The sequence below is a fragment of the Chlorocebus sabaeus genome, chromosome 16 (genome assembly GCF_047675955.1).
Source record: "Chlorocebus sabaeus isolate Y175 chromosome 16, mChlSab1.0.hap1, whole genome shotgun sequence".
Lineage (NCBI taxonomy): Eukaryota > Metazoa > Chordata > Mammalia > Primates > Cercopithecidae > Chlorocebus > Chlorocebus sabaeus.
In genome coordinates, this window is record NC_132919.1 from 3,280,619 (window position 1) to 3,294,194 (window position 13,576).

At 41.6% G+C, this 13,576-nt stretch overlaps 1 protein-coding gene across 1 annotated transcript; it reads left to right on the forward strand.

The window, feature by feature from the left end:
- The first annotated feature begins 668 nt into the window (after window positions 1–668).
- Window positions 669–1,674, forward strand: OR3A3 (olfactory receptor family 3 subfamily A member 3). The gene has a single exon (XM_008009853.3). It carries the CDS (start codon window positions 687–689, stop codon window positions 1,632–1,634), a length of 948 nt encoding a protein of 315 aa, XP_008008044.3. The 5' UTR covers window positions 669–686; the 3' UTR covers window positions 1,635–1,674.
- The last annotated feature ends 11,902 nt before the right edge of the window (window positions 1,675–13,576 follow it).

Below are 13,576 nucleotides of genomic sequence, written 5' to 3' on the forward strand. Positions count from 1 at the left end.
ATGCCCGGCTAATTTTTTTGTGTTTTTAGTAGAGACGGGGTTTCACTGTGTTAGCCAGGATGGTCTTAATCTCCTGACCTCGTGATCCGCCCACCTCGGACTCCCAAAGTGCTGGGATTACAGGCGTGAGCCACTGTGCCTGGCAAAAATTCTATCTCAATCTCACTATATTCAAAAAGGAAGTCTCTCGCCTTTAAAAAAAAAAAAAAAAAAAAAAAAATTTATTGCGTATATTTAAGGTTCACCACATGAAGTTATGAGATACATGTAGACAGTAAAATGATTAGTATAGTGAAACAAATTCACGTATCCATCATCTCACACAGTTACCCATTTTCCCCTCTCTGGCAAAAGCAACTATAATCTACTCATTTAGCAAAAATCTTGAATACAATACACTTTATTAACTATAATCCTCATGTTGTAAATTAGATCTTTTATCTTAGTTTATTTTCCCATGTATTCTGAGCTTTTCAGCTAGCAGAGGATGAGAGGGACAAGGTGGTGGTGGCCCTGGGCATCTCAACCACGAGCAAGGTAAAGGCATTGAGGTGATGGAGGAGGTCAACGAGTGAGGGACGGCCTGGGGGCTCGCCATGGGGCTTTGAACATAAATGGTTTAAAACGTTAATGTGAACTGAGTGAACTGATACCTCCCCTGCTGGGACATGTCCTTATAGGAACTCATGGAGTCAGAAGCTGGGACCAACAGGACCGCTGTTGCTGAGTTCATTCTGCTGGGCCTGGTGCAAACAGAAAAGATGCAGTCTGTGGTCTTTGTGCTCTTCCTCTTTGCCTATCTGGTCACAATTGGGGGCAACCTCAGCATCCTGGCAGCCATCTTGGTGGAGCCCAAACTCCACACCCCCATGTACTTCTTCCTGGGGAACCTATCAGTGCTGGATGTCGGATGTATCACTGTCACTGTGCCTGCAACGTTGGGTCGTCTCTTGTCCCACAAGTGCACCATTTCCTATGATGCCTGCCTCTCCCAGCTCTTCTTCTTCCACCTTCTGGCTGGGATGGACTGCTTCCTGCTGACCGCCATGGCCTATGACCGATTCCTGGCCATCTACCGGCCCCTCACCTACAGCACCCGCATGAGTCAGACAGTCCAGGGGATGTTGGTGGCTGCGTCCTGGACTTGTGCCTTCACCAACGCAGTGACCCACACTATTGCCTTAACTACCCTCAACTTCTGTGGCCCCAGTGTGATCAATCACTTCTACTGTGACCTTCCACAGCTCTTCCAGCTCTCCTGCTCCAGCACCCAACTCAATGAGCTGCTGCTCTTTGTAGCAGCTGCCTTCATGGCTGTGGTGCCCTTGGTCCTCATCAGCGTGTCCTATGCCCGTGTGGTAGCTGCTGTGCTGCAAATCCGCTCTGCTGAGGGCAGAAAGAAGGCCTTCTCCACATGTGGCTCCCACCTCACTGTGGTGGCCATCTTCTATGGGACAGGTGTCTTCAGCTACATGAGGCTGGGTTCAGTGGAATCTTCAGACAAGGATAAGGGGGTTGGAGTTTTCATGACTGTGATCAACCCCATGCTGAACCCACTTATCTACAGCCTCAGAAATACTGATGTTCAGGGCGCTCTGTGTCAGCTACTTGTGGGGAAGCAATCACTGACCTGAGAGATGACCTCCTTTCCTGCCTTTTCTGGACTGAGGAAAATTTCCCAAGAAGACAGTAACCAACGAACTTTGTTTATAACCATTATTTCTAGCTCTTGATGCCTGAGGAGTGGTGTTATGTGTTTGGCCTACAAGGAAACCCTATATAATGCATTTGTTTATTCATTGGACAAGTATTTATTAAATTACTTCTATGATCCAATCTTCTAGGGCACTGGGGAGCAAAATGGACAAAAGTCTCTGCACTCAAGCAAATCACATGCTATAAAGGTAGGCTAAATAAATAAATAAGCATCATATATAGTATACCACGTGGTGATACACTCTATAGAAAAAAGCTAGTAAGACAGGAAAACATGAAGTTAGCTTCTGCCAACCAAGTCTCTTGGGCAAGTTGCTGACTTGTTTTGGGCTGTGCCCACTTTCTCAGTAGAGTTGAAACCTTGGCAGCACTTTATGCCTGGGCAGCAATGTCCTACAGGAAAGGGCCACTTAATCCCAGCCTAGGTAACCACTGCAAAGTTTCCTTCCAGAGGGATGTGAGACTCCCTCCAGATCAGAGTGTGGAAGGGTATTTTGAACCATGGGCCCAGTGCCAGGAATCGTTTCATTCTGCTGTTCACCTTTCGCCTCCCATAAAATCAGTTCTCTCTCTTTAGTACCACACGAGAATCCCATAGGGTGATCAGGCAACAGGTGGGGTCTAAAGAAGGAAAGAGCTACTAAATAAACACTATGTTCATACATACATGATATACCTTAAGATCAAAAAAGGAATGTTCTATTTCCATCCCCTGTGGTATCTTTCTCTCCTATCTGATAAGTCATCTTCCTGACTCATACGATACTTTTTGAAAGAGGAAGCATTTATGTTCCAATCAGGCCCTTGGAGTTTTGTTGTAGAATACCCAATACAACATTCTCCTCCAAAGTCTTGCTTTTCTATCCCAAACCTTCTAGCCTGAAAATACACATCCATAAATGCAGTCCCTGGGAGTGATACCTCTTTCTAACTTTATATTATTAACACATCAATAGCACTGCAACCCAGAGCACTTCCTCATCTTGATGTCTATCCAGGCTTCAGCCCACTAATTCCTGATTCTCTCCAGCCTTCCTGGGAACACTGTTTACCATGTCTTAGCAACTCCACTGTCCTTTTGCTGTGTCATCCCTAAAACTGTACATGGGTGCACCTGAACCTTGGCTTCTCTGTTATTTCCTCTTGGGGCTGACTGGAAGGATGGGCTGAGATAAGGATGTAAAGAAAATATAGGAGAGTGGGAGGTAGGAAAGAATTGGAGCAGAGCAATGAAGATGAGATGAGTATATTGACAGGGATGGGACAGGATGATGAGCAAAAGTGGTGAGAAGGAAGGATGGAAGTAATGAAGGAAATGACGCAATGAGAGAATGGGAAGAGAGAAGTATGTCTCTTTCCTGTCTCTTTCTCAGTTGTCAAGACACTTTAAGGTCAAAGAACTTGAGCTTCCCTTAAGGGCAAAGTTCTTGTGAATGAAAATCAGGGACACAGGTTGTAATCACATCATTCCTACTCATCCACTGCTCTGTGATCTTAGAAAGTTCCTTACTATCGTTGGGCTTGTGTCCACCTGTACCGTAAAGGACTGGGACAAGGCTTTCTATCCACAGTTCTTCACATTTAATGATCTCTGATCATAATAGTCTGAATGAACTTTTCCCTGGGTCTGAACACATCACAAAACATTTTGAAAGCACTACCACCACCATTTCCACCCCTCCATCTACCCCGTGAGCATCTCACATTTGCCTATGACCCCCAAAGATCCCAGGTCCTGGCATTCTGAACACTAATCCTTTCCTGTGTTCCACCTGTCCTCCAACACTAAGGGTTTCCTGAACAAGTGAGAAAAGTGTATTTCCCTTGGGAATTTCTCTCATTGTGCTCTTGAATGTAAATATACTTATTTTTAAATGTTTCAGAAATATTATACCTGACAGTAGAAACATTCAGGCAGTATTACACTGACAAGTGGGAAATAAACCTCACCAAAAACCTCATCAGAGTTAACTCCTCTTAAGAATTTAGTGAGCGGGTGCGGTGGCTCATGCCTGTAATCCCAGTACTTTGGGAGGCCGAGGCGGGCAGATCACCTGAGGTCAGGAGTTCGAGACCAGCCTGGCCAACATGGTGAAACCCTGTCTCTACTAAAAATACAAAAATTAGCTGAGCGTGGTGGCGGGTGCCTGTAATCCCAGCTACTTGGGAGGCCGAGGCAGGAGGATTGCTTGAACCTGGGAGGCGGAGGTTGTAGTGAGCTGAGATGGCGCCACTGCACTCCAGCCTGGGAGACAATGGCGAAACTCCATCTCAAAAAATAAAATAAAATAAAATAAAATAAAATAAAATAAAATAAAATAAAATAAAAAGAAAGAAAGAAAAGAATATGGTGTTTATTCCCCCAAAGATTTCCTGTATATATGATATGCCTATTTCACATCAATAGAAACATACTGTTCTGTGGTCTGCTTTATGTTTTTCCTAAATGTCATACAGTATAATCTTTTACATGACAAATACTAAAATTTTGCTTTATCTCTTTTAATGATGACACAGTCTATCATTAAACATATAAACTATAATTTATTTAATCAAAACTCCACTGATATAACTTGGGTTGTTTCTAATTGTTTTGCAATAAAAAATAATATTGTGATGAAGATCCTTACAGGGGTATTTTTCAAAATTTATGTAATTATTTTCCCAGGATTAATTCCCATGAATAACTTTATCAGATTAAAGGAAATGCAAACAAATATAAATTTTAAGATACACATGCACAAACATATACACGTCTTAATTTCTAAAACTTTTGGACCAATTTATAGATTTGTCACGTTATGATAGTGTTTGTTTACCCACATCCCTCCCATCAACGGTTGTTATTAAAATTTTTTTCTCGATTTTTATAACCTTAAGGTTGAGAAATTGCAGTATTTTAATTTGAATTTTTAATTTCTTTTTTCATTACTTTTATTTATTTAAGTAGGTGCCATTTATTGAGTACTTACTAGGTGCTAGTAAGTGCTCTATCCACATTACATAAGAGAATTTATTCAATTTCTTAAAGTCATTCTTTGAGCTATCATCCCTATTTTACAGACAAATTGAGGGATAAAAATGAATCCATATTCTCATTTTATATCAACCAAATATCTCAATAATTGCTCATCAGAGCTGATTAACAAATGATAATCAACATGTTCAATATTTGGTATTTCATTTACCTTACAGGGCATTCTTTTTTTTTTAACTTTTATTTTAAGCGCAGGAGTACATGTGCAGGTTTGTTATGTAGGTAAATTTGTATCATGGGGGTTTGTTGTACAGATTATTTCGTCACTCAGGTATTAAGCCTAGTACCCATTAGTTATTTTTCCTGATCCTCCCCCTCCTCCCAGCCTTCACCCTCTGACAGGCACCAGCGCGCATTGTTCCCCTCTATGTGTCCATGTGTTCTCATCATTTAGCTCCCACTTATAAGTGAGAACATGCAGTATTTGGTTTTCTGTTCCTGCGTTAGTTTGCTAAGGATAATGGCCTCCAAGCTCCATCCATGTACCTGCAAAGGGCATGATCTCATTCTTTTTATGGCTGCATAGTATTCCATGGTGTATATGTACCATATTTTCTTTATCCATTCTACCATTGTTGGGCATTTAGGTTTATAGCATGTCTTTGCTTTTGTGAATAGTGTTGCAATGAACATAAGGGTGCATGTGTCTTTATGATAGAACTATTTATATTACATTGGGTATATACCCTGTAATGGGACCGCTAAGTTGAATATTTCTGTTTTTAGGTCTTTAAGGAATTGCCACGCTGTCTTCTACAATGGTTGAACTAATTTATGCTCCCACCAAAAGGGTATAAGCATTCCTTTTACTCCACAACCTCACCAGCATCTGTTATTTTTTGACTTTTTAATGATAGCCATTCTGACTGGAGTGAGAGTATCTCATTGTGGTTTTGATTTTCATTTCTCTAATAATCAGTGATATAAGCTTTTCTTCATATGCCTGTTGGCTGCATGTATGTCTTTTTTTTTGCAAAGTGTCCATTCGTGTTCTTTGCCCACTTTTTAATAGGGTTGTTTGTTTTTTACTTGTAAATCTACTTAAGTTCCTTATGGATTCTGGATATTAGATCTTTGTCAGATGTATAGTTTCCAAAAAGTTCTCCCATTTTGTAGGTTCTCTCTTCGTTACATTGATAGTTCCTTTTGTTGTGCAGAAGCTCTTTAGTTTAATTAGATCCCATTTGTCAATTTTTGCTTTCGTTGCAATTGCTTTTGGCATCTTCATTATGAAATATTTTCCCATTCCTCCGCCCGGAATAGTTTTGTGTAGGTTGTCTTCCAGGGTTTTTATGGTCTCAGGTTTTATATTTAAGTCTTTAATTCATCTTGAGTCGATTTTTGTGTATGGCATAAGGAATGGGTCCAGTTTCAATCTTCTGCATATGGCTAGCCAGTTATCCCAGCACCATTTATTGAATAGGAAATCCTTTCCCCATTGCTTGTTTTTGTCAGCTCTGTAGAAGATCAGATAGTTGTAGGTGTGCAGCCTTATTTCTGAGTTCTCTATTCTGTTCCATTGATCTATGTTTCTGTTCTTGATCCAGTACCATGCTGTTTTGGTTACTATAGCCCTGTAATTTAGTTTGAAATCAGGTAGCATGATGCCTCCAACTTTGTTCTTTTTGCTTAGGATTAGACCTTTTGACTACTGGGGCTCTTGTTTGGTTCCATATGAATTATAAAATAGTTTTTTCTAGTTCTGTGAAGAATGTCATTGGTAGCTTAATAGGAATAGCATTGAGTCTATAAATTGCTTTGAGCAGTATGGCCATTTTAATGATATTTATTCTTCCTACTTATAAGCATGGAATGTTTTTCCATTTGTTTGTGTCATCTCTGATTTCTTTCAGCAGTGTTTTATAGTTATCCTTATAGAGATCTTTCACCTCCCTAGTTAGCTCTATTCCTAGATATTTCTGTGTGTGTGGCAATTATAAATGGGATTGCATTCCTGATTTTGCTTTCAGCTTGACTATTGTTGGTGTATCAAAGTGTTAATGATTTTTGCACATTGATTTCATATCCTGAGCCTTTGCTGAAGTTGTTTATCAACTGAAGAAGCTTTTGGGCTCAGACTATGAGGTTTTCTAGATATAGAATCATGTAATCTACAAAAAGGGATAGTTTGACTTCCTTTCTTCTTATTTGGATGCATTTTATTTCTTTCTCTTGCCTGATTGCTCTGGCTGGTACTTCCAATACTATGTTGAATAGGTGTGGTGAGAGATGGCATCCTTGTCTTGTGTCAGTTTTCAAGAGAAATGCTTTCAGCTTTTGACTATTCAGTATGATGTTGGCTGTGGGTCTGTCATAGATGGCTCTTATTATTTTGAGGTATATTCCTTCAATACCTAGTTTATTGAGAGTTTTTAACATGAAGGAATGTTGAATTTTATCCAAAGCTTTTTCTGCATCTATTGAGAGAATCATGTGGTTTTTTTCTTCAGTTCTCTTTATGAGATGAATCACATTTATGGATTTGAGTATGCTGAACCAACCTTGCATTCCAGGGATTAAGTCTACTTGATCATACTGGATAAGCTTTTTGATGTGCTTCTGGATTTGATTTGCCAGTGTTTTGTTGAGGAGTTTTGCATTGATGTTCAAAGTTATTGGCCTGAAGTTTTCTTTTTTTGTTGTGTCTCTGCCAGGTTTTGGTATGAGGATGATGCTGGACTCATATAATGAGTTAGGGAGGAGTCCCTCCTCATCAATTTTTTGGAATAGTTTTAGCAGGAATGATACCAGCTCTTCTTTGTACACCTGAGAATATACAGAATTCAGCTGTGAATTCATCTGGTCCTGGGCTTTTTTTGGTTGGGAGCCTATTTATTATTCACTTAATTTCAGAGCTTGTTGTTGGTCTGTTCAGGGATTCAATTTCTTCCTGATTCAGTCTTGGGAGGGTGTATATGTTTCAGAAATTTATTTATTTCTTCTAGATCTTTTCATTTATGTGCATAGAGGTGTTCAAAATATTCTCTGATAGTTGTTTGTATTTCTGTGGGGTCAATGGCAATATCCCTCTTGTTGTTTCTGATTGTGTTCTTTTGAATCTCCTCTCTTTTCTTCTTTGTCTAGCTAGCAGTCTTTATTAACTTTTCTCAAAAACCCAGCTCCTGGATTAACTGATTTTTTTAATGTTTTTTTGGTGTCTGAATCTCCTTCAGTTCAGCTCTGGTTTTGGTTATTTCTTGTCTTCTGCTAGCTTTGGGGTTGATGTGGTGTTGTTGGTTTTTTTTGTTTTTTTGTTTTGTTTTGTTTTGTTTGAGACAGAGTCTCGCTCTGTCCCCCAGGCTGGAGTGCAGTGGTGCATCTCGGCTCACTGCAAGCTCCGCCTCCCAGGTTCACGCCATTCTCCTGCCTCAGCCTCCCAAGTAGCTGGGACTACAGGTGCCTGCCACCATGCCCGGCTAATTTTCTGAATTTTTAGTAGAGACAGGGTTTCACCATGTTAGCCAGGATGGTCTTGATCTCCTGACCTTGTGATCCGCCTGCCTCAGCCTCCCAAAGTGCTGGGATTACAGGCATGAGTCACCACGCCCAGCCAGAAGTGTTCTTGCTTCTCTCGTTCTTTCAGTTGTAATATTAGGTTGTTCAAATGAGATTTTTCTAACTTTTTGATATGGGCATTTACTGCTATAAATTTCCCTCTTAGCACTGCCTTAGCAGTGTTCCAGAGATTCTGATATGTTGTATCTTTGTTCTCATTCACTTCAAAGAACTTCATGATTTTTGCCTTAATTTCATTATTTACTCAAAAGTCATTCAGGAGCAGGTTATTCCATTTCCATGTAATTGTATAGTTTTCAGTGAATTTCCTTGTCTTGATTTCTAATTTGATTGTGCCATGGTCTGAGAGATTGTTTGTTATGATTTCAAGTTCTTTTGCATTTGCTGAGGAATATTTTATTTCTGATTATGTGATCAATTTTACAGTATGTGTCATGTGGCAGTGAGAAGAATGTGTATTCTATTGTTATTTCAGTGGAGAGTTCTGCAGATATCTATCAGGTTTGTTTGATCCAGTACTGAGTTCAGGTCCTGAATATCTTTGCTAATTTTCTGTCTCGATGATCTGTCTAATATTGTCAGTGGAGTGTTAAAGTCTCCCACTATTATTGTGTGGGAGTCCACATCTCTTTGAAGGTAACTAAGAACTTGTTTTCAGAATTGAGGTGCTCCTGTGTTGGTTGCATATATATTTAGAATTGTTAGGTCCTTTTGTTGAATTGAACCCTTTACCATTATGTAATGCCCTTCTTTGTCTTTCTTAATCTTTGTTGATTTAAAGTCTGTTTTGTCTAAAACTAGGATTGCAACCTCTGCTTTTTTCTGTTTTCCATTTCCTTGGTAGATTTTTCTCCATCTCTTTCTTTTGAGCCTATGGGTGTTATTGCATGTCAGATGGGTCTCTTGAAGGTAGCATACCCATGGGTCTTGGTTCTTTATCTAGCTTGCCACTCAGTGCCTTTTAGTTGGGGCATTTAGCCCATTTACATTCAAAGTTAGTATTGATATGTATGGATTTGGTTCTCTCATCATAATGTTGGCTGATTAATTTGCAGACTTGTTTGTGTGGTTGCTTTATAGTGTTACTGGTCTGTGTATTTCAGTTTGTTTTTGTAGTGGCTGGTAATGGTTTTTCCTTTCCATATTTAGTGCTTTCTTCAGGAGCTCTTGCAAGGCAGGCCTAGTGGTAATGAATTCCCTTAGCATTTGCTTGTCTGAAAATGATCTTAATTTTCCTTTGCTTATGAAGCTTAGTTTGCCCAGATACGAAATTCTGGGTTGGAATTTCTTTTAAGAATGTTGAATATTGGCCCCCAATCTTTTCTTGTTGGTAGGATTTCTGCTGAGAGGTCTGCTGTCAGTCTGATGGGCTTCCCTTTGTAGGTGAACTGACCTTTCTCTCCAGCTGTCTTCAACATTTTTTCTTTTATTTCCACCTTGGAGAATCTGATGATTCTGTGTCCTGGGAATGGTCTTCTTGTGACATATCTTACTGGGGTTCTCTGCATTTCCTGAATTTTAATGTTGGCCTCTCTAGCTAAGTTGGGGAAGTTCTCGTGCATAATATCCTGAAATATGTTTTCCAAGTTGGTTCCATTCTCCTTGTCTCCTTCAGGGATACCCATGGTCACAGATTTGGTCTCTTTACATAATCTCATGTTTCTCAGAGGTTTTGTTTGCTCCTTTTTATTCTTTTTTCTCTATTCTTGTCTGGCTGTCTTATTTCAGAAAGTCAGTCTTGAAGCTCTGAGATTCTTTCCTCTGCTAGGTTTATTCTGATATTAATACTTGTGATTCCATTATGAAATTCTTGTAATGTGTTTTTCAGCTCTGTCAGGTTGATTACATTCTTTTCTATACTGACTATTTTGTCTTTCGGCTCCTGCATTGTTTTAACATGATTCTTCGCTTCCTTGGATTGGATTTCAATGTAATCCTGTAGCTCAGTGATCTTTACTCCTATCCACATTCTGAATTCTATTTCTGTCACTTCAGCCTGGTTCAGAACCCTTGCTGGAGAGATGGTGTGGTCTTTTGGAGGAAAGAAGACACTGGCTTTTTGAGTTGTGAGGGTTCTTGCACTTGTTCTTTCTCAGCTTTGTGGGCTTATCTATGTTCAGTCTTTGAGTTTGCTGACCTTCGGATGGGTTTTTTTTTTTTCCTTTTATCTTATTTGATGACTTTGAGGGTTTGATTGTGGGATAAGGTGGATTCAGCCAACTGGCTTTGTTTCTGGAAGATTTCAGGGGGCCAGGGCTCACTCCTAACTCCTGAACTGCATGCTCTAACTCTGGAGGACTTGTAATGAGCCTGACTTTGTTCTCTGGGTATTGAGGTTAGGAATCTACTGCGCTGGGTGGACCAAGGTGTTCCCAGATCTCTGGTCACTACACTTCAATGGGTGGTGTCAATGGGTGGTGTCACCTAAAGCATTTTTTAGTGCGGTGACAGCAGGATCCATCTTCTTTCCCACATGCCAGCAGCAGTGGTAGTGACAGCATGGTGAGGTGCATGCTTGTTAGCTATGGCAGGGTGTTAGTGGATGTGGGGTGCCTGCCCCCCCATGGGGGTTCACCACAGGGGCAGAAGTAATGCACCTGAGGGGTGGGGAGGGAGCCCTGCTGGCAACTGTGTGTGTGGTCGTGCTGGTGTTGGTGTTGGCTTCAGGGGAGGGCGCTGGCAGGTGCAGGTCTGTGCGCCTTCTCTGTGCCCTGCAAGTAGAAGTGGTTGCTCAGGGCAGGGGAGGATCTACTGTCTCTGCATCTGGTTTCATTCCCATGGCACTTCCAGCGCAAGGGCACGGATAAAGCAAGGGCAGAGGTGGCTGGTTCTGTGCCTGCTAAGGTTCTGTCTGCAATGGCAGATGGCAAGGGGAAGGGGGATGGACTGCACTCCCACCACAGCATTGGCAGTGTGAGGTGCACACACGCTAGTGTGCTGACAGGGCAAGGAAAGCAAAACCCACCTGCACAGACACTCACCAGCAAAGCAATATGTGCAGCTGCCATGAGCCCAGGGGAAGCTACGGTGTGGAGAGGGAGCGTGCAGGCTGATGTGTGGCTGTGTGGGCTGCCCCATTGGTCAGGCAGAGTCCTCCAGTGCAGAAGCTATGATACAGGCCCCCAGGCCACTGGAGGCTGCCCTGCAAGCAGGCATAGCCAGACTAGGGCCCCAGGAGAGGCCAGCAGACCAAAGTGTGCTCAGGTTGTACCTGCCCCATCTAATGGGCAAGACCACCCTGACAAGTTCAGGATCAACAGTTCCCCTAGGGTGAAAGTCTCCCATGAGAGCAAGTTGAGCCTTGGAGAATGGCCATCCCTGGCCATGCTCTGCTACAGATACTCCCGCACCAAACTCTCTAGTCTTCACATCAGCTGGCTTGCTGCCCCTACTACTTCTCCAAGCAGCTCTCCCTGCCAGCTTAAGTTCCATGGTGGTCACAGGGTCTTCTCCTGCTGGGGTTCCAGAGGCCCATGTCAAGAGCAAGTTGCTCCTTGCTGGTTCAACTCACCTGTTCCCCTGGAGCCGCTGGGGGCCAAGAATGAGTCCAGGTACACAGTAGCCCCTTACAGCATTCCCAGTTTTCTTCCCCTTCAGCCCAGCTTCTGTGTCTTCCCTCCATCCACTCTGAAGATCTGTTAGGAGTACTCCAGTCATCTCCATCCCTCCGTGGCAGCTGTTCCACCTGGTTGCGTCTACTCGGCAATCTTTGCTGAATTTTTAATTTGAATTTTGATATCTTTGCCTTCTTTTCCATTGGATTATTTATTCATTAACAAGTGTTAGGAAATGTTAATATATTACCGATATCAGCCTTTTGTCACGTCACTTGCATTTTCTCCAACTTGCCATTTGTCTTTCAATTTGATGTTTTTTTGCCAAATAAATGTATTGCATTTTTATGTAACCAAATCTGTTTGTCTTTTCTTATAATGCTTCTTGATTTTCTGTTTCACTTTGAATGCATATGATTTTTTTCTATCCGTGTCAGGCAAGATAAACTAGGTTATATTGCATTAAAACAGCTTCTAAAGCCTCAGGAGTTTACAATAGTCTGAAGATAAAGGGAAATAATCCAAAGTGTTTTTCCCACTCTCATGCACCGCTCAACAACACTTCTGATACCAGATGTGTGGAGACATATCCTCACACAGCAGGCAAGCAATTCTGCCAATTCCCCAGTGCTTCAGTGATACCTTCTTTATGGCTCTAGCAGCTCCAGGAATCACATGCAGACATTTCAAAGACCAGCGAAGAAGAGGTATGCTTCCTCTCATGTTTTACTTTTTACTGGTTGTGAAAAGTTGATTTGACATACAAATTAGGTCATTCTTGTCATACCCGGCTAAATCGGGGCTAAGGGACTTGGGGTGGTAAAGCACTAGGATGGCAGACCAGGTCTCACTAACGCAGGTCTCTGTAACAACTGTCTCAGCACTAACGGAGTGGTCAAGTTAAATATTAAGCTGATAAAGCCAGTGCTCTTATACAAAGGCTGAAATGTAACAGAAGCCTACCAAGAGTTTTTCCCAGGCCTTTCCTGGGACTTGAAGCATGACAAGATAACGAAGAAATTCTTAACAGGACCCGTTTAGGAACAAACAAGGTTTATTGGGAGTCCAAAGAATCCCCCCAGACCTCCATAAACAAGTTTATTGGGGGTCTGAAGGAACTCCCCAAACCGCCATGATTTAGCAAGAAACAAGATAAGGGTAATCACCCCAGCACCTGGACCCATTTAGATTAAGTAAATTTACTGAGGCTCCAGAGAAGGTCTTCAGGACTCAGGTCTCAGTTGTAGATTAGAAGAAATTAATCACGTATGTCTTCAGACGAATGGACACTTACATGTAGACAGCTTAGAAGATATAGAGCTCTGGAAAACTTTGTAATTTTGAGTTGATCTGGCAATAATTTCCAGGCCTTCTCCCTGTAACTGGCCACAGAAATAAAAACTCTCTTCTTTCCCAGCTCATCTACATCTCATTGTTGGGCCACGAGAATAAGCAGCCCGACTCTCACTTGTCCAGGAACACGAGGGGCATATAGCACCTCGTCCAAGAATTAAATTTTCCACAAGCCCAGCTGTTTGAAACTGCCCATTGTAACCTGAAACCGGTTTTATCTAATAGCTACTGAAACAACCTGCTGTGACTCTAAGGCTAGTTTTATCCACTGCTATTACCCACCCATCAGAGCTTGTCAGCTCCCAAAAACTTACTAGTGCCAATGAACGGTCTTCCAAAAACAGTATATAACATCTCTCCTTTTTAAAAAAACCTCCACTCTTCTCTTCACTCTTCGGAC